The following is a 22,215-nucleotide window of genomic DNA, read 5'->3' as shown; positions in this document are numbered from 1 at the left end:
ATGGGTGGGAACAGAGGTGTGGATTGGCCAGGAACCAGGTTTAGAATGGGTGGGAACAGAGGTGTGGATTGGCCAGGAACCAGGTTTAGAATGGGTGGGAACAGAGGTGTGGATTGGCCAGGAATGAAAATCGTGATTGGCTAGAAATCAGGTTTTGGATTGGCTGGAAACAAGGGATCTAGTACGGATAAAAACAGCGATCTGGATTGGACGGGAACCGGGATCTGTATGGGATTGGTGTATTTATTTAGGTTGGCCAGAAAAGAAGATGTGGATTGGATAAGAACAGAGAACTGGGTCACTCTGGAGTGGAGGTGCCACCAGGAAAGGTTCTCCTACGGCCACTCAAGATCCCCACTGGAGTTGCTGGGAATGTTAACCTGATCAACTGGGGTGAACTCCCAGATTGACCATGAGCAGAGGGTTGGGAAGCAGATCCTGAGAGGGAAAGGAAAGAGATCTGGTGTGGTCGGGAACAGTGATCTGGTTAAGCCAGGAGTGGCGATCCAGATTGGAAAGAGATCTGGATTCAGTAGGAATGGGGCTCTGGAGAACGGATATCTGGATTGTCCCAGGACAGGTGTCTGGAATGGATGGGGACAGAAACTTTCCTTGGACAGGGACAGACATTTTCAGAAGCAGAATCTGGATTTCTCAGGAACTGGGGGATGGATTGGCCGGGAATGTAGATCTGGATTGACCAAGAATGGAGTAGGATGTGTGAGAGATCAGATGTGCCCATGGGGGAAAATCGGTTTGGACCAGGAGTTGATATTTGTATTCACCCAGCATGGTGTTCCAAATTACCCCGGACTGGAGATCTGGGAATGGCCAGGAATTTTGGTCGGAATTGGCCAAGGTTGCATTCTGAATCAGCCTAGAACATCGCCTTCTATTGGATTAAAATGATCTAAATTGGCCAGGATGGGAGATCTGGATTGGTCAGGAACAGTGATTAGTATTGCACAGCATGAAAGGTTTGGATTGGCCAGGAACGGACCAGGAACAGAGATCTGGATTGGTCTGTATTGCAGTTTGGATTGGCCAGTAATAGAGATCTCGATACCGAATGTTTAGAAACAGCGATCTGCATTGGCCACAAGCAAAGATACGAATTGACCAATAGCAGGAATCTGAGGTAGCCAAGAATGGAGGTTGTGATCGGCCAGAACCAGAGATTGGACGAGCAATGAGCTGGATTAACCAAGGGCAGAGATCTGGATTGGCTGAGAAGAATGGTCTGGAATGGCCAAGAACGGAGTTCTTCGGCTAGGAACAGATAACCGAGTTGGCCAATAGCAGAGCCCTGAGTTGCTGGATTGTCTATAGATCGATTGGCCAGTAATACAGATGAGGTTTAATCAGGAATAATGACCTTGATTGGTTAGGATCGGGTATCTGGAAGGAAAAGGAACAGCAAATTACATTGCTGGGAACTGAGATCTGGATTGCCCAGGAATAGGGATCTGGTTTAGTTCGGAATTCAACCTGGTAACCGAGACTGGGATCAGGGTGGAAAGAGGTGTGGTGCCCTGGGACAGAAACCTGGATTGGTAAGAAATGAAGGATTGTTAAACCAGGAACAGGAGCCCGGATTGGGCAGGCATAACAATCCGGAATGGTCAGGGACACAGCTGTGGATCGGCAAGTAACAGAGTACATGGTTGGTTTGGAGTGACGGTCTGGAATGGCCAGGAATGGCACCCTGCAGCGGCCAGGAATGGATATTTGGAGTGGCCACCAATTCTTTAACCTGAATTGGCCCGGAGCATGGACTTGCACAGAAAGAAATGCGGATTAGGCAGGAATAGCGATTGAGGATTAGCCACGATCGGACATCTTTGCTGGCCAGGGTCAAGTGCCCGGATTGGCCGAGAACTGATATCTGGATTGGGCAGAAGCAATGATGCACATTGGCAAGGGTTGGGGATCTGGATTGACCAAGATTAGTGCTTTGGATTGGCCAGGAACAGGCACCTGGTGTTGCCAGGAAAGGAGTATGCACAAGGAAACAAATGTGGTCACCTGGATTGGCTTGGGATGGAAATCCAGAACGGTCAGAGGCTGAGGTATGGATTAGGAAAGAACAGCAAAGTGTACCGGACAGGAAGAGACCTCTGTATTGTCCAGTAATGGGGTTCAGTGTTGTCGGGAACACCGGGAATGAAGAGCTGGATTTGATTGTGGTGGTGATCTGGATTGGCCAGGACAGGGTTCTAGATTGGACGATAACTGGGATCTGGAATAGCCGAGGTGAGAAACATACTAGCAGGAACAGTCAGGGTGACTAGGAGAAAAGACTGGGATCTGGATCCACAAGGAATACACCTCCACTTTAGACAGTACTGGACTAGGGTTCTTGTCCAAAAACCAAGATTGGGGTCAGCCAAGAACAAGATCTAGATTTGCCTGGAATATGTTTCTGAATTAGCCATAAACTTCTCAGTATTTGCCAAGAATAGAGGTTTGCATTAGACAGGAAGAGAGGTCACAAATGACCAGGAATGGGGATTTAGAGTGGTCACAGTGTGAGGTATGTAGTGGTCAGGAACAGAGTTCTCGGTTCACCAGAGATGGGGCTCTGACCTAGAATGAAGACCTGGAGTGGCCAAGGATGAGATCTGAAGTGCCCATGGATGGAGATCTGGAGTGTCCAAGGATGGGGATCTGGAGTGTCCGAGGATGGAGATCTAGGGTGTCCAAGGTGGGGGACCTGGAGTGGCCAAGGATGGAGATCTGAAGTGTCCATGAATGGAGATCTGAAGTATCCATGGATGGAGATCTGGATGGTCAAGGATAGGAATCTGGAGTGTCCAAAGATGGAGATCTAGGGTGTCCAAGGATGGGGATCTGGAGTGTCCAAGGATGGGGATCTGGAATGTCCAAGGGTGGGGATCTGGAGTGTCCAAGGGTGGGGATCTGGAGTGTCCAAGGATGGAGATCTGGAGGAACAAAGGACTAGGCATCTGGTTGGGCTAAACTTGGGAAAATGGGACTAGGTTGGATGGACAACTTGGTCGGCATGGAAGAGTTGGGCCAAAGGCTCTGTCTCCATGCTGTATAACTCTTACTCTGAAGATCTGGAATAGCCAGGAATGGGAGTCTGTGGGACCAGGAAAGGAGGTTTACCCCAGGCAGGTACATGTGACTGGGATGGGGATTTGAAGGGTCCCTAGTGTGAGGTGGGTGTGCTCATGGACTGAGACCAGGAATGGAGAAATGGTCTATAGTCAGGAATTGAGACTGGAGTGGTCAACAATGGATTGGATAGGGTCAGAGGTTTGCAATGGCCAGGAACGGTGAAAAGGTTTGCCCAGAAACAGCGATATTGATTGGCTATGAACAGGTATCTGGATTGCCGACACTGGAGATCTGGAATGGCCAGGAACAGAGGTCTGGATAGGTCAAGAATAACGACTTGGAATTGCCAGCAACAGAGCTCTGGATTGGAGATCAAAGTTAGCCGGGAACAAGGACCTGGAATGGACAGGAACAGAGAGCTGGATTGGACAGGAACAAGCTCTAGCGTGGCTTGGGGTGGAGATCTGAGTTCAGGAGAAGCAACGAGCTTGGCAGGGAGAGAATGGAGATTTGGATCGGTGAGAAACTCAGATTGGGTGGGAGGAGATATATGGACTCACCTGTAACACAGATCTGCATTGCCCAGGTATGGTGAGCTGGAGTAGGAATCTAGACTGCTGAGAAGCAAGGATCAGGATTAGCTCTGGATTGGCCATGGATAGCGATGTGGATTGGCCACAAATGGAGCTCTAGTTTTATCAGGATATACACGGAATCTGCATTGGATAGGAACAGATATTCGGATTGGTCTGGAGCAGAGGTCTGAATTGGCCAGGAACAGAAATCATGATTGAGTAACGAGTAGCCAGTGGATAAGCCAAGTACTAACATCTCGACGGGCCAGAGACATAGATCTGGATTCATCAGGAACAATGATCTGGATTAGCCGGGAATACTGATCTGGTGTGACCAGGAACAGAGATTTAGAACAGTCAGGACAAAGAGCAGGAGAGGCGAGGGAGAGGGAGAGACGGGCATGATTGGTACTGAACCAGAACTGGAGCTCGGGATTGTGGATGGATCTGCATGGAGCTGTAATGTGGACATGGATTGGTTAGGAACAATCTGGATTGACAAGGCGAAAGGGATCTGGAGTGGCCACAAATGGGAAAAAACTGGACTGGCTCGGAGTGGACATTGGGACTGGCCAGGAAATGATATAGAGTTGCCAGGAATGGAAATTTGGAGAAGACGGAGGGAGATTTGAGAGTAAAGGGGAAGTGAACTAGCCGGGAATGGAGATCCGCAGTGACTGGACAGAGATCTGGATTGGCTGGGATAAGAGAGCTAGACTGATCAGGAACAGAGATCTCCATTGGCCAAACATAGGAATCTAGTTTGGCCAAGAACAGCGGTCTCTATTGGCTGGGATTGGACAGCTAGGCCTGGCAGGCAACAAAGATCTCCATTGGTCGTAATTGGAGAGCTAGACCAGCCAGGAACAGGGATCTCCATTGGACAAAAGTAGGTGTCTAATTTGGCCGAGGACAGAGATCTCCATTGGCTGGGATCAGAGAGCTAGAGTGGCCAGCAACAGAGATCTCCACTGGCCAAGTGTAGGAATCTGGTTTGGCCAAGAAGAGAGATCCATACTGGCCAGGAATTAAGAGATTGGCCAAGGATCTTGGAGATCTTGCTTTACCACAAGCAAAGATCCAGATTGGTCAGGAAGCAACATTTCTATTGGTCAGGAACAGACTCTGGGATTGGCCGGGAATGCAGATCTGGACTGGCCGGGAATAAATGTCCGTGTCGGCCAAGAATGAAAATTGGATTGTAAAGGAACGGAGATCTGAACTGCCCCGGGCTGGGGCTTTGGACTGGGCAGGGAGGGACGGGAACCAGACCAGCCAAGAATGGGGCTGCTCTGAGGCAGAGAGTTGGATTGGTCAGGAAATAAGATTTGAGTGGCCAGGAATGAAGATCTGGAGTTGTCGGGTTCCCGACGCGTGGTGTGCCCGAGGGAAGAGATCAAAGTTCCAGTTTAGTTAGGATCACAGATTAGTTTGGCCAGGAGCGGACATCTTGATGTCCAAGAACCGGGATCTGGATTGAATTGGGCAGAAGTCTGCAGTGTCCAGGAATGGAAATATGGAATGGAAGGTCTGGGGAGATGGGAGGAGCAGAGGTCTGGAATAGCCAGGGATGGAGGCTCGTATTGGGATCAGAGATCAGCACTGGCTGGGAGCAGATATCTGGGATGGCCTGGATCAGACATTTACAATAGTCACCAAAACACCTCTGGATTGACAATGACAAGGAAAGAGAATTGGATTATCCTGGAATGGACACCTGGATTGACCAGGATCAGAGGTCTCCATTGATAAAGAACAGGGATTGGGAATGCCTCAGAGTGATGCTCTGGATTGGCCAGGACCAGAGGTCAGAAGTTTTCAGGAACAGAGGTGTGGATTGGCCAGGACCAGAGGTCAGAAGTGTTCAGGAATGGAGATGTGGATTGGCCAGGACAAGAGGTCAGAAGAGTTCAGGAACAGAGATGTGGATTGGCCAAGAGTGGTCATTTGCAGTGGCCACTGTAAATCTCCATTCCAGGCCACCCCTAACCAACGCCGATCTACATCTCTGATGCTGGCCAGTGCAAGTTTCCATTCCTGGCCAATCCAGGTCTCTGTTCCTGCCATCCCAGATCTTCATTTCTGGCCAATCTAGATGTCTATTCCTTGACAGTCCAAATCCTTGATTCCGACCAATACAACTCCAGGAATGGATTGGTCAAGAAGGGATCTGGCTTATCCAAAGGCAGAGATGAGGCTTGGCCAAGAACTGAGATTGGGATTGGACAGGAATAGCATCCACCAGGAATGGATATAAGGCTTGGCCAGCAACAGACACCGTGATTGGCTAGGAATGGGTACCCATAGTGGCCAGGATCTGATCAGGAATGGACAGGAACCAAGATCCAGGTTCCCCGGAGGCTGAGGTCCTGAGTCGCAAAGATTAGCCACAAACAAGGATCTGGGCTGGCCAGGAATGGAGATTTAGTGTGGACACCAAGGGAGATGGGTGTGGTTGGGACCTGAAGTGACAGGGAGAGAGGGTGAGAGGGACGGGACGGTGGTTTGAGGGGTGGTGGTAGGAGAGTGGTGAGAGAGAGGGGCAGGAGGTGGTACGGTGGTTTGAGAGAGGGGGTATGGGAGCGTGGGAGAGATGGGGAGGGGAGGGGGATGGGAGTGGTGGGTGAGGAGGGGGATGGGAGTGGGGGAGGGGAGAGGGGGGTGGGAGAGAGGGGGGGGACAGGGGAAGGAGTGAGACATGGGGACAGAGAGAAAGGAAGGGGGAGAGAGTGGGAGGAGGGAGAGTGTGGGAGGAGGGAGAGGGAGGAGAGAGAGGGAGAGGAGGGAGAGAGGGGAAAAGGGGAGAGAAGAGGGGGAGAAAGAGGAACTGAGTAGTGCAGGACGAGGAGATAGGATGTGGTGTTAGGGAGAGGGTGACAGGAGGGAGAGGGGAAGGGGGGCAGAGGGGAAACAACAGACAGGGAGAGTCTGCAGTGGTGAGGTCTGGAGTGTGTTGGAACCATAATCTGGAGTGGATTCAAACAGCAATCTGGAGTTGGTTGGAACAGTGATCTGGAATGGATGACAGCAATGATATGGAGTGGATTGGATTAGGAGAGTGATCTCAGATGGGATTGGGTTGAAAGAATGATATAAAACGTGTTGGAATAACAGTGGAATGGACGCAAGATCTGGAGTGGGATCAGGCAGAGGTCTGGAGTGCACTGGCATAAGGAGGCAGCGCATGACCGTGCAGAGGAATGGGCCGGACTGGGTCAGGAGAGGGACTGGCAACGGGAGACACAGCAGCAGTGTTTGTTGGGGTCTACACAGCATGGAATGGGACCGCACTGCTCCAGAACAGCAAGGAGCGCGGGAATTGAGGCAGAACGGGAAGCTGGAATACCCAGGAGCAGAGATCCACTCCAGTCTGCTGAACAAACCGAAGCCACGGAAAGGGGAGGCCAGATGTGTGGATTGGGGAGAGGGGGGGGTTGGAGGGCAGATGTGTAGGGTGGGCAATTCCGGCAGCAATAGGGAGACAGGAGGTGGCTCAGGGTTCTGAGGGGAAGGAAGGGAGTGGGCCAGAGGTCTGGTGCAGAGGGTGTGGATGCAACATCTGGAGGAAGGGAGTGGATCTAACATCTGGAGAAAGGGTGGATCTAACATCTGGAGGACGGAAGTGGATCCAACCGAAGAAAGAAGTGGATCCAACATCTGGAGGAAGGATCTAACATCCGGAGGAAGGAAGTGGGTCCAACATCTGGAGTGAAGACAGACTGGGTCTCACACCTCAAGCACTGGAATAGAGTGAGCTGAAGATCCAGAGCAGTAGGATAGTGGATCCAACATCTGGAATTGGGTAGAGTGGATCTAACATCTGGAGTGAATGGATCTAACATCTGGCAATAGTAACAAAGTGGACCTAACACCTGGATTGCATCAGAGATCTGGACCCAACATCTGGAGCGGAGGACAGGGATTGGAGAGGGCTCAAGCGAACATCCAGGATGGATCGTTGTTCCATTGGGAATGGAGCCCTGAAACGACCAGGAACTGGGTGGGAAACTGGGGAGGAGACACCCGGACTGTTCACCGGGTCGTGGGGGGGTTGGGGTGGGGGGGGGGGGTGCGAACCACAGGCCTGGGTTGTGTTGCCACAGCGACCAGCAGAAGATGGAAGAGAAGGGTCACAAGAGTCTATCCGGCTGAGTGGGGAGTGACTGGAGGAAGGGAAGGGGCCAGTGCTGTTGACGGGAAGGGTCTCCATAATGTTCCTCTGGGATCCAGAGCAAATCCATCGGCAACTCCGATCATTTCGGCTGACACCGTCGAGAAAACTGTAGGGTTCCGGGGGCCGAGGATGAGGAACTGGGCAGATCAGGGAGTGAGGAGAGAATGTCGACGGTGAGGGAGCAGAAGTGTAGGCCCGTAATGAGCAGGGACAGAGTCCTGGTCTGTCCCGGGACAGAGAGCCCGCGAAATATGTGGACAATCCAGAGCCAGGTGAGCTCATCCCCTTCGATGCGGATCTGGGATGTGAAGTCGGCGGGACGTGAGGTACGAACGGCCCCGGTGAAGGTTCTGCACTGCCCGCGGACAGGCCAGGACCGGGGAGCGGGCAGACAGATCCCGAATGGCCGACTAACCGGACCGTTAGCAGGAGAGGCTTGTGGTCTCCTGGGGGCTGGCGGGGTTGATCGGCGGGGTGGGGGGTGGCAGGGATGGGCGCGGAAGGAGTCCACGGTGCTCCTCCGTTAAGCCAACTCCCCTCGGGACCGAGCGACAACCCTCCCCACATACCCCCGTCAGCCCCAGTCATTCCCTAGCACGGAGGAAGAGAGTGGTGGACGGCAGAGGAGGCTCTCCCACCTCTCACAGCGATAGGTGAAGGAGCCATGGACTCCACCAATGCCTTAACTCTCGGTCATTGTCCAAGCAACGAACTGGTGGCATTGAAAGCCAAGCATCAGTGTCAGTCCGTTGTAGCTTTGGCTCCTGGCTCACCAGGTGTCTAACCAACACACTGCTGACAAACACCTCAAGGCTAACCCCTTCACCATCCAGACCAGCGTCAGGGATTCGAGGGGTCCCGCTGGAGAGACGGAGAGACAGTGACGGTGTTCCTCTTCCGAGGAAGGCTTCCAGTCTCGTTCAGAGAACCTGCATTATGGAGCCAAGCAGCAGAGCCAACCTAGACAGGAATCGGAGGAGCACTGCTGACGGACACACTCGGCTTGGAGAGGATCTGTCTGGGATAGTTTGGCGTTGTACTGGAACAGGGGACGCCTCTCCAGCTCTAACTGCTCGAAACCTAACACTATGGTTTCTCTTTTGAGGTTAGAATAATTCTTGATATCGAAGATAAAGGAACACACACACACAAACACACTCACTCACACACACAAAATAACACTTATGCACACACAACACGTGCACACGCACAATAAAACACGTAACACACAGGCACACACACAATAAAACACAGGCACAGTAGTGCAGCGGTTAGCGTGACGTTATTACAGCGCCAGCGACCCGGGTTCAATTCCGGCCGCTGTCTGTAAGGAGTTTGTACGTTCTCCCCGTGTGTCTGTGTGGGTTTCCTCCGGGTGCTCCGGTTTCCTCCCACATTCCAAAGACGTACGGGTTAGGAAGTTGTGGTCATGCTATGTCGGCGCCAGAAGCGTGGTGACACTTGCGGGCTGCCCCCAGAACACTCTTACGCAGAAAGGTGTATTTCACTGTGTGTTTCGATGTACATGTGACTAATAAAGATATCTTATCTTACACATACACACAATAATACACACATATATACATAGGTGTGTGTATACACACATGCAAAAAACACACGCACACACATGTACACCCACAGTTGTATACACACACGCGCACAAACACACACACACAGAGCCCAAAACAAAACATTGCATTAAAATATCACTGCCATTTGGAATGCCTCGTGACAAGTCACTAATTTAAAACTGCAAACTAGATCTGGCTTAATTTTCTCTTCACCTCTTTTAGTCCCCCAGCCACCCCCACCCTCTCCCCGCCCAATACTTCTTGGGTCAATAAATGAGAAAAAAAAAGAAACATTTCTATTATTTTAAAAGCCAAACTCTTTGAAAGCTTACAGAACATGGAAACGACTGATTCGGAAACAGACTCGTGAAAAGAACGAAAAAAAGCACATTCATTGAAAGAGAGTGCAAAAAGTTTCGGAAGATGAGAAAAAAAGAAGAAAAGCTTTTGAAATAAAAGGAGATTTTTACAAAAAAAAAAGAAAAATTTCGGAGGAGGGTGGAAGGGGGTGGGGTGGGGGGGGTATCATTGACATGCATTGGAAAAAATACCTTCATCTTCAAGACCACGAAATGCGCCGTTATCGTCAGGTTTTTTTGTGAGCGGACCTAAGACCAAAAAAACGGGAGGAGAGAAAAAGAGATTTCAAAAACCATCATTTCTGTGTTTTTTTCCGTCAAATTATTTCTCTTTTTTAAAAAAAGATACAATCAAGAATTGATTTCAAAAATCCTAAGAAGATTTGCTTCTGTTTGTGTAAAAAGAGACAAGCAACAAGACGCACAAGAAAAGACATTTTTTGTTTGTTCTTCGTAATCTTTTTTAAGGTGCATTTTGCAAGAGCAGAGGAAAAAAAGATTAAACAAGTCAAAAAAAGAATATTCCACCCCCCAACAACAAAAAAGTTGGCAAGAAAGCCAACAATTTCAATTGACATCCTTCTCAAGAATTCTTAAACGTATCAAGAAGAAAGTTTACTTTCCATAAAATATAGTTCGTTTTGGTTTTAAATTAAAAAGAATTGCAAAAGTAAGTAATTTTGGCTTTCAACATCTGTGTCTGTCTTCCTGAAGTTTTGTTAATCTAAGTTCCAGCTACAAGATAATTTGTGTTTCAAAGAACAAAAAATCTCCCTCAGTAAAATGTAGGACCTCATTATTGCTTCCCAGAGTTATCAGCCTCATGGATTGGCTCTGATCTTTAACCCAGGCTTCAAGGTCTTTCCTTGAGATCAATATGTTATTAAATTGTCACCAGGCAGGTATCAGAGAGACTGCTTTTCCTGCATTATTCATGAGGTGACTGATTGAAGGTTCCAGCTGAAAGTAATCAGCCTAAAACATAGCTGAGAATGGAGGCAGGCATTTCGAAGAGACTAGTGCACAGTTTGTCACAGAAGGTTCTGCAGACTCTCTCACTAAGGGCAGGAATGTTGCCCAGAGAAAAAAGGCAACTGACTTAAACACCAAATGCTTCCCCTCTCCTGTATCGTAAACCCCTTTGCTTATGCACACATCTTCCGAGCCATTTTTCCATTTTTCCCAGCCACAGGAACAGTGCCAGACGATTAAAGGGCCACTGAAGTTGTGGTAAAAGCAGTAAATTCTGAAAATATTCAGGGCAGCAGAGACAATGCATTCAAGTTCCAGAGACCCGGGTTCAATCCCGACCTCTGGCGCTGTCTTTGTGTGTGTGTGTGTGTGTGAGAGAGAGAGAGAGAGAGAGCACGTGGTGTGTGTGTGTGCATGTCTGTGCGTTTGTGTTTGCGTGTGTGTGTGTGAAAGAGCACGTGGTGTGTGTGCATGTCTGTGTGTTTGTGTGTGCGCACGTGTTTGCGTGTGTTTGTGTGTGCGCGTGTGTGCGCATGTGTGAGTGTGTGTTTGTGTGTCTTTTTGTGTGTGTGTGTGTGTGTGTGGAGTTTGCACGTTCTCCCTGTGACCGCGTGGGTTTCCCCCGGGTGCTCCGGTTCCCTCCCACATCCCAACCACTTGCGGGGTCGATGGGTTAATCGGCCCCCAGTGCGAGGGTGAGGGGTGGAATCTTGGGGTGGGGGGAGTAGTTGATGGGAATGTGGGGAGAACAAAATGCGTCAGGATAAAATTAATGTAAAATTGATGGTTGGCACAGACTCGGTGGGCCAAATGGCCTGGTTCACTGTTGCATCTCTCCGTGACTCTATATCGATGGTCTGGTCATCGCGTATGGAATTTAATCCATTTGGGGATACAGAAGGCATGGCAAGGAAGAATAAATGGGAGGAGATGCATTGTCTCCGTCAGACAGGCTTAAGTTATAAGGAGAGACTGGACAGGCTGGGACTCTTTTCCCTGGAGCGAAGGAGGCTGAGGGGTGACCTTATGGAGGTTTATAAAATTGTGAGGGGCATAGATGAGGTGGATGGTCACCATCTTTTTCCCAGGGTAGGGGAGTCTGAAAATGGAGGGCAGAGGTTTAAGGTGAGAGGGGAAAGACTTAAAGGGGACCTGAGGGGCAACTTTTTCACCCAGAGGGCGGTCAGTATATGGAACGAGCTGCCAGAGGAAGTGGTTGAGGCAGGCACATTAACAACATTTAAAAGACACTTGGACAAGCACACGGATAGGAAAGGTTGAGAGGGATATGGGCCAAATGGGGGCAAGTAGCTTAGGAATGCACAAATCAGCATGGACAGGTTGGGCCGAAGGGCCTGTTTCCATGCTGTATAACTCTAAGACACTGGAACCTGCTGGAGGAACTCAGCAGGTCGAGCAGCGTCTGTGGGGGGGGAGAGGAACTGTCGAAATCCCTGCATCGGGTGGGGAAGGGGTGGAGTTGGGAGGCGAGAGGCAGGGGGATGATGGGTAGAGGCGGAGAGGAGCAGATGGAGCGAGGTGTGTGGGGAGGGGAGGGGAGGGTGAAGGTGCAGACGACTGCCCGAGGGAGATCAGCAGGAACACGAAGGGCTGCCACTGCTGGACTCTGATGAGTACAGAAGGTGAGAATGGGAACCATTAGGGGAGAGGTGTATAGCAGATACACCCACCCATTGTATGGCAGTCTCTGTTGGCTCGAATTGGAGAGCTAGGCTGGGCTGCAACAGAGATCTCCATTGGACAAAAGTAGGTGCAAGGGCTATAACAAGGTAGATCAAGAGTTCTTATGGGAGGTCCGTTCAATAGTCTTATAAGAGCGGGATAGAAGCCGTCCTTGAGCCTGGTGGTACGTGCTCTCAGGCTTTTGTATCTTCTGCCCAATGGGAGGGGGGAGAAGAGAGAACGTCCGGGGTGGGAGGGGTCCTTGATTATATCGGCTGCTTTCCCGAGGCAGCGGAAAGTATCGACGGAGTCAACGGAGGGGAGGCTGGTTTGCGCGATGGACTGGGTTGAACTTTGTCCTCTTTATTAGATCAGGTAAAAGAACCACCCAAGGACCAGCAGGGATCTGCAACCCTGCCTGACGGGTTGATCTACAGTGTTACACACCCTGTGCCAGAAAGTGGGATGGGGTTGCGTAGCTCTTTCATGACCAGCACTGATAAGATGGGCCAAATGGCCTGTTTTGGGCCATAAATTTCCTCTGGTTCTAGAAGTGGAGTTTATTTTTGTTGAAATACGTCATGACCCCAAAAAAACAGAAAGAAGCCTTTCCTTACCCAACTTCAGGTAGGTTGACCTCAAGGACTAACTTCAAAAGAGTTTAATTTTAGCCTCTTAAACCAGCCTTTTTTCTCTCTTCAAGACGTGTAACCCAAAACTGCGACTGAGAAAAGCAGATTCAGTGCCAGTTGGTAGTGATGCTTCGAAGCCTGCTAGGCCGCTGAGATCACCAGGTTGTCAATTCATCATGGAGATATTTTCTCTCAGTGATTTAATTAACATTCAACATTACTGATTGAAGATATCCCAAATTAGACTGATTTTTCAGAATCTATAACTGAGTTAGTTACAAAAGCTAGAAAATTGTTTCAATGTTCAGTTTTCTGCCCTGATTTTATTGAAAATGGAAGGAGCATAATGGAGTCTCCCATCTTAGTAAAGCAAAAAAACACGTACGTAACAAGAAGCAGAATGTTGTGGGACGGCACAGTGGTTAAAGCCGCTGTCTCAGACACCTGGGTTCGATCCTGACCCAGAGACCAGGGTTCAATCCCGACCTCCGGCACTTGTGTGGAGTTTGCATGTTCTCCCTGTGGGCTTCCCAACAAACATCCCAAAGACGTGCAGGGTCGATGGGTTAATTGTCCCTTAGTGTGTGAGTGAGGGATAGAATCGGGGGGAAGTTGACAGAAATGTGGGGAGATCAAAGTAGGATCAGTGTAACTGGGTGGTTGATGGCCGGCACGGACTCAATGGGCCAAAGGGCCTGTTCCCCTGCTGTATGACTATGAATTCACAATCTTTGTAAGTGGCAAAACATTGAGAAAGTGTGTGTGATCCTTGTCTTTATTGGAGAAACAGGGTTCAGTCGTAAGGAAGTTATGCTTTGCCATATACTTAGGCCCAGATGAGCACTGAGTTTAACTAATACAAGAGCCTCGATAGGGTGGATGTGGAGAGATTCCAGAGACATGAGTTCGAATCCCACCTGGGTAAATGTAGGGAATCCAGAACTAGAGGGAATCCAGAACTAGAATCCAGAATCTATCACTGTTTAAAAATAGGGCACTGTCCATTTAAGACAGGGATGAAGCATAATTTTCTCCTAGATTTTTCTGGAGGAACAGAGGGACCTTGGGGTCCACGTCCATAGATCCCTCAAAGTTGCCTCACAGGTCGATAGGGTTGTTAAGAAGGCGTATGGAGTGTTGGCCTTCATTAGTCGGGGTATTGAGTTCAAAAGCCGTGAGGTGATGTTGCAGCTCTATAGAACTCTGGTCAGACCGCACTTGGTATTGTGTTCGGTTCTGGTCGCCTCATTATAGAAAGGATGTGGAAGCTTTAGAGAGGGTGCAGAGGAGATTTACCAGGATGTTGCCTGGATTGGAGAGCGTGTCTTATGAGGATAGGTTGAGTGAGCTGGGGCTTTTCTCTTTGGAGACAAGGAGGATGAGAGGTGACTTGATCGAGGTGTACAAGATGATAAGAGGCATAGATCGAGTGGACAGTCAGAGACTTTTTCCCAGGACGACAATGGCTAACACGAGGGGACATAATTTTAAGGTGATTGGAGGAAGGTATAAGGGGGACGTCAGGGGTAAGTTTGTTTTACACAGAGAGTGGTGGGTGCGTGGGACGCACTGCCGGCAGAGGTTGTGGGGCAGACACATTAGGGACATTTAAGAGACTCTTAGATGGACACATGAATGATAGAAAAATAGGGGCGATGTGGGAGGGAAGGGTTAGGTAGATCTTAGAGCAGGAGAAAATGTCAACACAACATTGTGGGCCGAAGGGCCTGTACTGTGCTGTAGTGTTTTATGTTCTATGTTCTTTGGAATTCTCTTCCTCAGGGTGTAGAGTCTTTAAGTGTTGTTAAGGCAGAGGGTGGATAGACTCTTGATAGATGAGGGGGTCCAAGGAATATGGAGCCAAGGTTGTAATCAACTCAAGCCAGGATCTTATTGAGTGGGGACAACAGGCCTGAGGGACAGTGTGGCCTACTCCTGCTCCTCATTTGTACGATTGTGTTCTCAGTTGAGGGAAGGACCTTGGAAAGGGTATGGAGGAGACTTAACGGGAGCATCCCAGGGATCAGCTGACAGAGAGACGTGGGTTAACATGCAGTCAAAGAGGGCCTTCGGCCCACCATATCTATGCTGTACACCAAGTACCCACCTACACTAATCCCATTTACCAGCGCTTGGTCCGTATACCTTGACGGTTCAAGTGCTCAACTAAATGTTGCGGGAGTCTCTGCCTCCCCAACCCCTCAGGGAGTGCGCTCCACAGAAGGCTAAGAGATTTTTATCTTTGGTTCAAAAATGTAAGGGTTCTGGATGGGTTAGATAATGTTCCAGAAGATGGTTTGGTGTATTTATTTACTTGTTCTTGTGATCCGGATCGTCACTGGCAATGCCACCAGTTATTGCTTATCCCTCATGACTCCCATTGAACTGAAGTTCAGAGGGGAGTCAACATGTTCCGGGTTCTGAGCCCAACCGTATGTCAGGCCAGGTACGGACAGGGGTGCTTGAACCACATAGTCGGTGGTTTCTGTTAAACAACAACCTTTCAGGTTCATGGACTGACATTTGATTTTAAGTTTCATCTTTATTTAATTACTTGTGTTTAAATTTCCCAGTTACCCGGGTGGGATTCGAACTCATGTCCCTGGAATCTGCTGCCAGTTAAGTTACCAGATCAGTATCTGCCTGAAAGGGAGGCAGATTCAACTGACAAACAGGGGACCGGGTGCCTACTCGGAGGAGAAAACCAACAGGGCTCTGAGTGACACAGTGGGGAGAACGGCTGCCTCACAGCTCCAGAGACCTGGGCTCGATCCCGACCTCCGGCGCAGTATGTGTGTGTGTGCGTGTGTGCAGAGTGTGTGTGTGCACACGTGTTTGTGTGTGTGTGTGTGTGTGTGCGCAGAGAGTGTGTGTGCACGTGCAGAGTGTGTGTGTGTGCACACGTGTGTGTGTGTGTGTGTGTGTGTGTGTGTGTGTGTGTGTGTGTGCAGATTGCACGTTCTCCCTGTGACCGCATGGGTTTCCCCTGGGTGCTCCGGTTCCCTCCCACATCCCAATCACATGTGGGGTTGATGGGTTAATCGGCTGCTGTAAATTGCCCCCCTCGCGTGTGGGTGAGGGGTAGAATCTGGGGGGAGTTGGTGGGAATCTGGGAGAGAACAATTACACAGGGAATGAGATTGATCTCAGAGCATAGCCGCGATGGACTGAAAGACCCCATCATAAAGAAATACAGAAAAATATGGACTATTTTAATATTCTAAATCCAGGATAAAATGTGCTTCCAATTCTGTAGATTACAAGCTTAATTCCTGTAGCATGGATTTGACATACAGCCGGAACCTTTGGCTGTTATTTTGACCCGTTCCCTCAAGGTCATGATGCTGACACTTTAGGAGGCAGAACAGGCACATCTTGATCACAACTAAAGCTCAAGTCTGCATTGCCAGGCTTCTGCAGTGTGCAGGTCCCTGGTTTCTCTTACCAGTCAGACCATGAGATTGTGAAGAGAGGGGAAGCGACCGTCTTTCTCCTTTTATAACAGGCTGCAGAGGGTTGCAGACTTACTACCATCGGGGAGGAGGTACAGGAGCCTGAAGACCCACACTCAATGATTCAGGAACAGCTTCTTCCCCTCCGCCGTCAGATTTCTGAACGGTCCGTGAACCCGTGAACATTACCTCGTCTTTTTTGCACTGTTTATTTATTTTGTAATTTATAGTAATTTTACATCTTGCACTGTAAAACAACAAATTTCACATCACCTAAGTCAGTGATAATAAACCTGATTCTGATTCAGAATAGGAGATGGGCACACAGTGGTTAAAATTAACAGATGGTTGAGAGGTTGATTTGCTGTCCAGTTTCACAACCTGCCTCTTCTTATCAGACCCTTATACCCTCACACGTTCCCTAGTTCCATCTAACACTGGACTGTACTTCTGCCTGAACTCTCTCATCGTCTACTTCAGTTCATGCCAACCTCTGCCACTGTCACCTCGGCTCACTCCACCTCAGTCACCCACCGCCCCCAACGCTTACATAATAAAAGCAGAAACACTCAGCAGGTCAGGCAGCATCTGTGGAGAGAGAAACAGGGTTAAGCTTTCGGGTCAAAGAACTGGGAGTGAATGATGGATGTTAGACCTGCGATACTAACTCTGTTTCTCTTTCGCTCTCTCTCATGGATTTCTTGGGCGGGACCGTGGCGCTGCGGGCAGAGCCACTGTCTCACAGCTCCAGAGACCCGGGTTCAATCCTGACCTCCGACGCTGTGCGTGTGCGTGTGCATGTGGTGTGTGGAGTTTGCACGCTCTCCCTGTGACCGCGTGGGTTTCGCCCCCAGGTGCTCCGGTTCCCTCCCACATCCCAACAATGTGCAGGGTCGGTGGGTTAATCGGCCGTTGTGAAGCGCCCCCCTAGTGTGTGGGAGAGGGGTAGAATCTGGTGAGGGGAGGAGTTGATGGGCCTGTGAGAGGGAGGGAGGGAGAGAGGGAGAGAGGGAGGGAGAGAGGGAGGGAGGGAGGGAGGGAGGGAGGGAGGGAGGGAGGGAGAGAGAGGGAGAGAGGGAGAGAGGGAGAGAGGGAGAGAGGGAGAGAGGGAGAGAGGGAGGGAGAGAGAGAGAGAGAGAGAGAGAGAGAGAGAGAGAGAGAGAGAGAGAGAGAGAGAGAGAGAGAGAGAGAGAGAGAGAGAGAGAGGGGTAATGGGACCCTTGGGAGCCGGCGTTGATCTGATGGGCTGAATGGTCTCGTTCTGTACTGTAATAAGGAACGGGTTGTGTGTGAGAGAAGGCAAAGCTTTGAGCGTGTGAGGTGTATCCGTGACGGAGGTCACGGGATTGACGGGAACTTTCAGACCATGAGTAGCAGTACAGGAAGAAACCATTTTGTAGGTAGGATTGGGAAACATCTGCCTAACGGTGGTAAATGAAGGGGGCTTTTAAAGCCAAATGGGGTATTGTGTGCAGTTCTGGCCACCCCATTACAGCAAGGATGTGGAGGCTTTGGAGAGGGTGCAGAAGAGGTTCACCAGGACGTTGCCTGGATTAGAGGGCATGAGCTATAAGGAGAGACGGGACAAACTTGGGTTGTTTTCTCTGGAGCATCGAAGGCTGAGGGGACACGATGGAAGTTTTTAAGATTATGAGAGGCATAGATAGAGTAGACAGCCAGTATCTTTTTCCCAGGGTCGAAATGTCTAATACCAGAGGGCACGCATGTAAGGTGAGAGGGGAAAGTTCAGAGGAGATGTGCGGGGTAAGTTTTTTTTACACAGAGGGAGGTGGGTGCCTGGAACGTGCTGCCAGGTGTGGTGGTGGAGGCAGATACGATAGTTTAAGAGGCTCTTAGATAGGCGCATGAATGTGCAGAGAATGGAGGGATAGGGCCATTGTGTAGGCAGTAGGGATTAGTTTAATTAGGCGTCAATTTACTAGTTTAATTAATTCAGCACCACTTTGTGGGCTGAAGGGCCTGTTTCTGTACTGTTCTGCGCACTCGGTACCCACTGGGAAGGTTGGCAGAGCAAGAGGGGAGGTGGCTGATGAGAGGACAGGTAAAACAAACTTGGGTTGTTCTCCCTGAAGCGTCGGAAGCTGAGGGGAGACCTGATAGAAGTTTTTAAAATTACGAGAGGCATAGATAGAGTAGACAGTCAGTATCTGTCCCCCAGGGTAGAAATGTCAAACACTAGAGGACATGCTGTTAAGGTTAGAGGGGGAAAGCTTAAAGGAGACGTGAGGGGCAAGTTTTTTTTTTACTAAGAGCAGTGGGTGCCTGGAATAGGTCACCAGGGGTAGTCGTGGAAGCAGGCAGTTTGGTGGAGTTTTTTTAGATAGACTCATGAATATGAAGGGAATGGATGATACACAGGAGGAGGACATTTGGTATAAATTGGCACAACATATTGGGTCGAATGGCCTCTCCAGTGCTGTACTGTTCTATGTTGGATTATACTTGAAGGAAAAATTGGCCGCTGTAAATTGCCCCCCCACCCCCCTGTGTGCGGGTGAGGGGTATAATCTAGGGGCGGTTGATGGGAATGTGGGGAGAATATAACATGGCATTAATGTAGGATGAGTGTATATGGGTGGCTGATGATCAACACAGACTCAGTGGGCCGAAGGGCTTATTTCTCAGATGTGATCTCTGCCGGACTTGCCCATTAGACCATTGGAAGCAGCAACTTCGAAGGGAATTGGATAAGCTTGAATAAAAACAAAAAACTTGAAGAGTAGATTAAGGATCTTTCAAAACCATGTTGACTGTTCCTGTACAGTATCATGTTGTCATTGTGTGAAAGAATTACAGGGTTGGTAATTGGCTTATTATTGTCACATGAACCGAGATACGGTGAAAAGCTTTTGTTTGCGTGTGATCCAGACAGATCATTCCGTACATCAGTACATCAAGGTAGTAAAAAGGAAAACAGAATGCAAAATATAGTGTTACAGTTACAGAGAAAGTGCAGTGCAGGCAGACAAATAAAGTGCAAGGGCCACGACGAGGTAGATTGGGAGATCAAGGGTTCATCTTTTAGCGTGTGAGAGGTCCGTTCAAGAGTCTGATAACAGCGGGATAGAAGCTGTCCTTGAGCCTGGTGGTACGTGCTTTCAGGTTTTTGTATCTTCTTCCCGATGGGAGAGGGGAGAAGAGAGAATATCCAGGGTGGGAGGGGTCCATGATTACGTTGGCTGCTTTCCCGAGGCAGTGGCAAGTGTAGACGGAGTCCACAGAGGGGAGGCTGGTTTCCGTGATGGACTGAGCTGTGTCCACAACCCTCCGCAACTTCTTGCAGTCCCGGGCAGAGCAGTTGCCGTACCAAGCCATGATGCATCCGGATAGGATGCTTTCTATGGCGCATCTGTAATAATTGGTGAGGGTGATTGGAAACAGGCTGCATTTCCTTAGCCTCCTGAGGAAGTAGAGGCATTGGTGTGCTTTCTTGGGAAGTAGAGGCACCAGTGTGCTTTCTTGGCCATAGCATCCACTTGGGACTTACAAATGAGCAGGCAAGCCCACAGATTCTCCCAGTGCTGATAGTTGGGCTTGGGAATGGATCCTAATGCCTGAGTCTTGGATTGGGAAACATTGAGTGGGCCACAAGAGGCAATACACCAAGATTCAGGTGTGGTTTTGGATAGTGGAGCCAATGTCTGGCAGTGTTCAGAGTAGACAGCCCTGGTTGGCATGAACCATCACTAGTTTATATTTGCCCGATGTTCTTCCGAAAACCCATTCACACACCCTCCTCCACCATCAGTCCCATTCCTTCCCCACCCAACCTTTGTAACCCAGTCAACAACTAGCTGTTGCCGGCACACACCTCTGCCTTCAGATACCAATGACCCAGGCAGTGGGCTTCCTCGTTTACAAAACCACTCTCCTCACCAAAAGAGGGACAAAGGTTATCCACACAAACAGATCGGAACATGGACACATTAACGCATGAAGGGAGTCTTCCCCCCTTCCCCCCAACGTTATGCTCCATAAAAACTGGTGTCAAGAGAAAAATATTTTCATTCTTTTTCAGGGAAAAAAAAAGCAGTCCCAAGCTCAAGAATGAGGCTGCTTCGTCACCATCGAGAAGGTAAAGTCCGGCCGCTTGCAAACAGTCAAGGTTATCATCACAGGCATTCATCAGGAGCACATCACACAAGAGAAAGCAACATGTTTCTTTTTTACATCGTCCGTGTTATGCGCCTGTCACCGGCAAGTTCAGTTTGCTCCCCACCCTCTTAAACCACTCTATCCCCGTGGTTTGAAAGTGCATGTCTTCCTTGGAGCAATAAAATTGGTTTTAAATGATCAATCTCTAATCTGCTTTGTAAGCCTTTAAATAAATGCAAACACACACACAGCTCCTCGCAAGAGACCCTCTAATATTTGCTAGGACACTGTTTCAGACTGAGTAGCACAGACTGCAAAGACATGAATTGAAAATCTCATCAGATAATCTACAATAAATTGTCAACAAAACTCAAGCTTACAAGACTTTGAAGGAATTTTTGTTTTAAACGAACAGTACAACACATTTAACAGGTATATTCAATCGCGAAACACTTTCTTTTTAACTTCTTTCCCTTACTGATAGCATTATCTTGGAGATTAGAATTTTCAGTTACTGTGGAAAAAAAAGGCAGGCTTTTGTTCTGAACAATTTGTTTGACAGGCAGTTTTTCCCTGTTGGTACAATCGTCACGACTGAAAGTAGGCAAACAGACAGCAATAGCAGACAATGCACCACAGACTATTAACACATTGCCAGTTGATTTAATGGAAGATTGTACATAAGGTTAAGTCTTCAGTTCTGAAATAGATTTACAAGGACCCCAACGTAACTGAGAGGTTAAAGTAATCAGGAATAGCAATGAGAAGGTGGAGTGTCCAAGTATAAAGAAATTTAATAGGGAATATATAAAGGATTAAGGACTCAATTTGAGGTTCTCCCACTTATGTTACTTGCATATAAATGAAAATTAGTGGCGCACCAATGGGGATAACATGACGAGATGAAGATGTTAACATGAATGATCTGTATTATAAACACATCGAATTATTATGAATAAAGCATATTTTTTGTAATAAACTAACAGATGTTCCCACCAGATGTGTAAGGCAGGGAACTAAAATTCAAGGCAGCCACTAATAAATTCAGTCAGAAATTCAGAAGAAATACCTTTGAGAATGTGGAGCTTGCTACAACAGGGCGCGTTAAAACAGTAGAGATACATTAAAGGGAAAGTTAGCCGTGCAGAGTGTTGGAATTTATAGCCCAAACGACTTTGCCTTTAAGGCTATAAGTCTCAGCTTCCATGGCCCAATCCCTTCATTATACTCTTTGCTGGGCAAAACAGTTATCCAGCCCATTCCCACTCGAGAGCCAACGTTCTGTTGCTTAGCCCAAGCACATGTCCAAGTACTTGGTAAATAAGTGGAGTGTGTCTGCTCCCGCACCCCTTAGAAGCAGAAGAAGCCAGATCCCCACTACACCCAGGGTGAAAAAATTTCTCCTCAATTCCCTTCCTACCCATTACTTTAGGCTGAGATCCTCTGGTTTTTAGAACCATAGAACACTACAGCACAGCAAACAGGCAACTCGGCCCTTCTAGTCTGTGCCGAAACTTTATCCTGCTGGAAGGCAGAATAAAGGCGTAGACGGTTTTCTAAATAGGGAGAGAATTCAGAAATCGGAGGTGCAAGGGGACTT

The 22,215-nt window shown here is 48.8% G+C and overlaps 1 protein-coding gene across 7 annotated transcripts in view; it reads right to left on the bottom strand.

Annotated features, from left to right (window-relative positions):
* LOC127586590 (neuroligin-1-like) overlaps positions 1-22,215 on the bottom strand; it is a 235,439-nt gene that overhangs the window by 102,907 nt on the left and 110,317 nt on the right. For 4 of the 7 annotated variants that reach the window (XM_052044672.1, XM_052044673.1, XM_052044675.1 and 1 more), the window contains exon 3: positions 9,953-10,009. The exons of the other annotated variants lie outside the window; for them this stretch is intronic. In XM_052044672.1, the coding sequence (XP_051900632.1) occupies positions 9,953-10,009 (57 nt within the window). The remainder of the gene's footprint in view (positions 1-9,952; positions 10,010-22,215) is intronic. 7 annotated transcript variants of the gene reach the window in all.

This window comes from Pristis pectinata, chromosome 37 (genome assembly GCF_009764475.1).
Source record: "Pristis pectinata isolate sPriPec2 chromosome 37, sPriPec2.1.pri, whole genome shotgun sequence".
Lineage (NCBI taxonomy): Eukaryota > Metazoa > Chordata > Chondrichthyes > Rhinopristiformes > Pristidae > Pristis > Pristis pectinata.
Note: the sequence above shows the minus strand (reverse complement) of the source record. Positions and strands in the feature narration are given on the sequence as shown.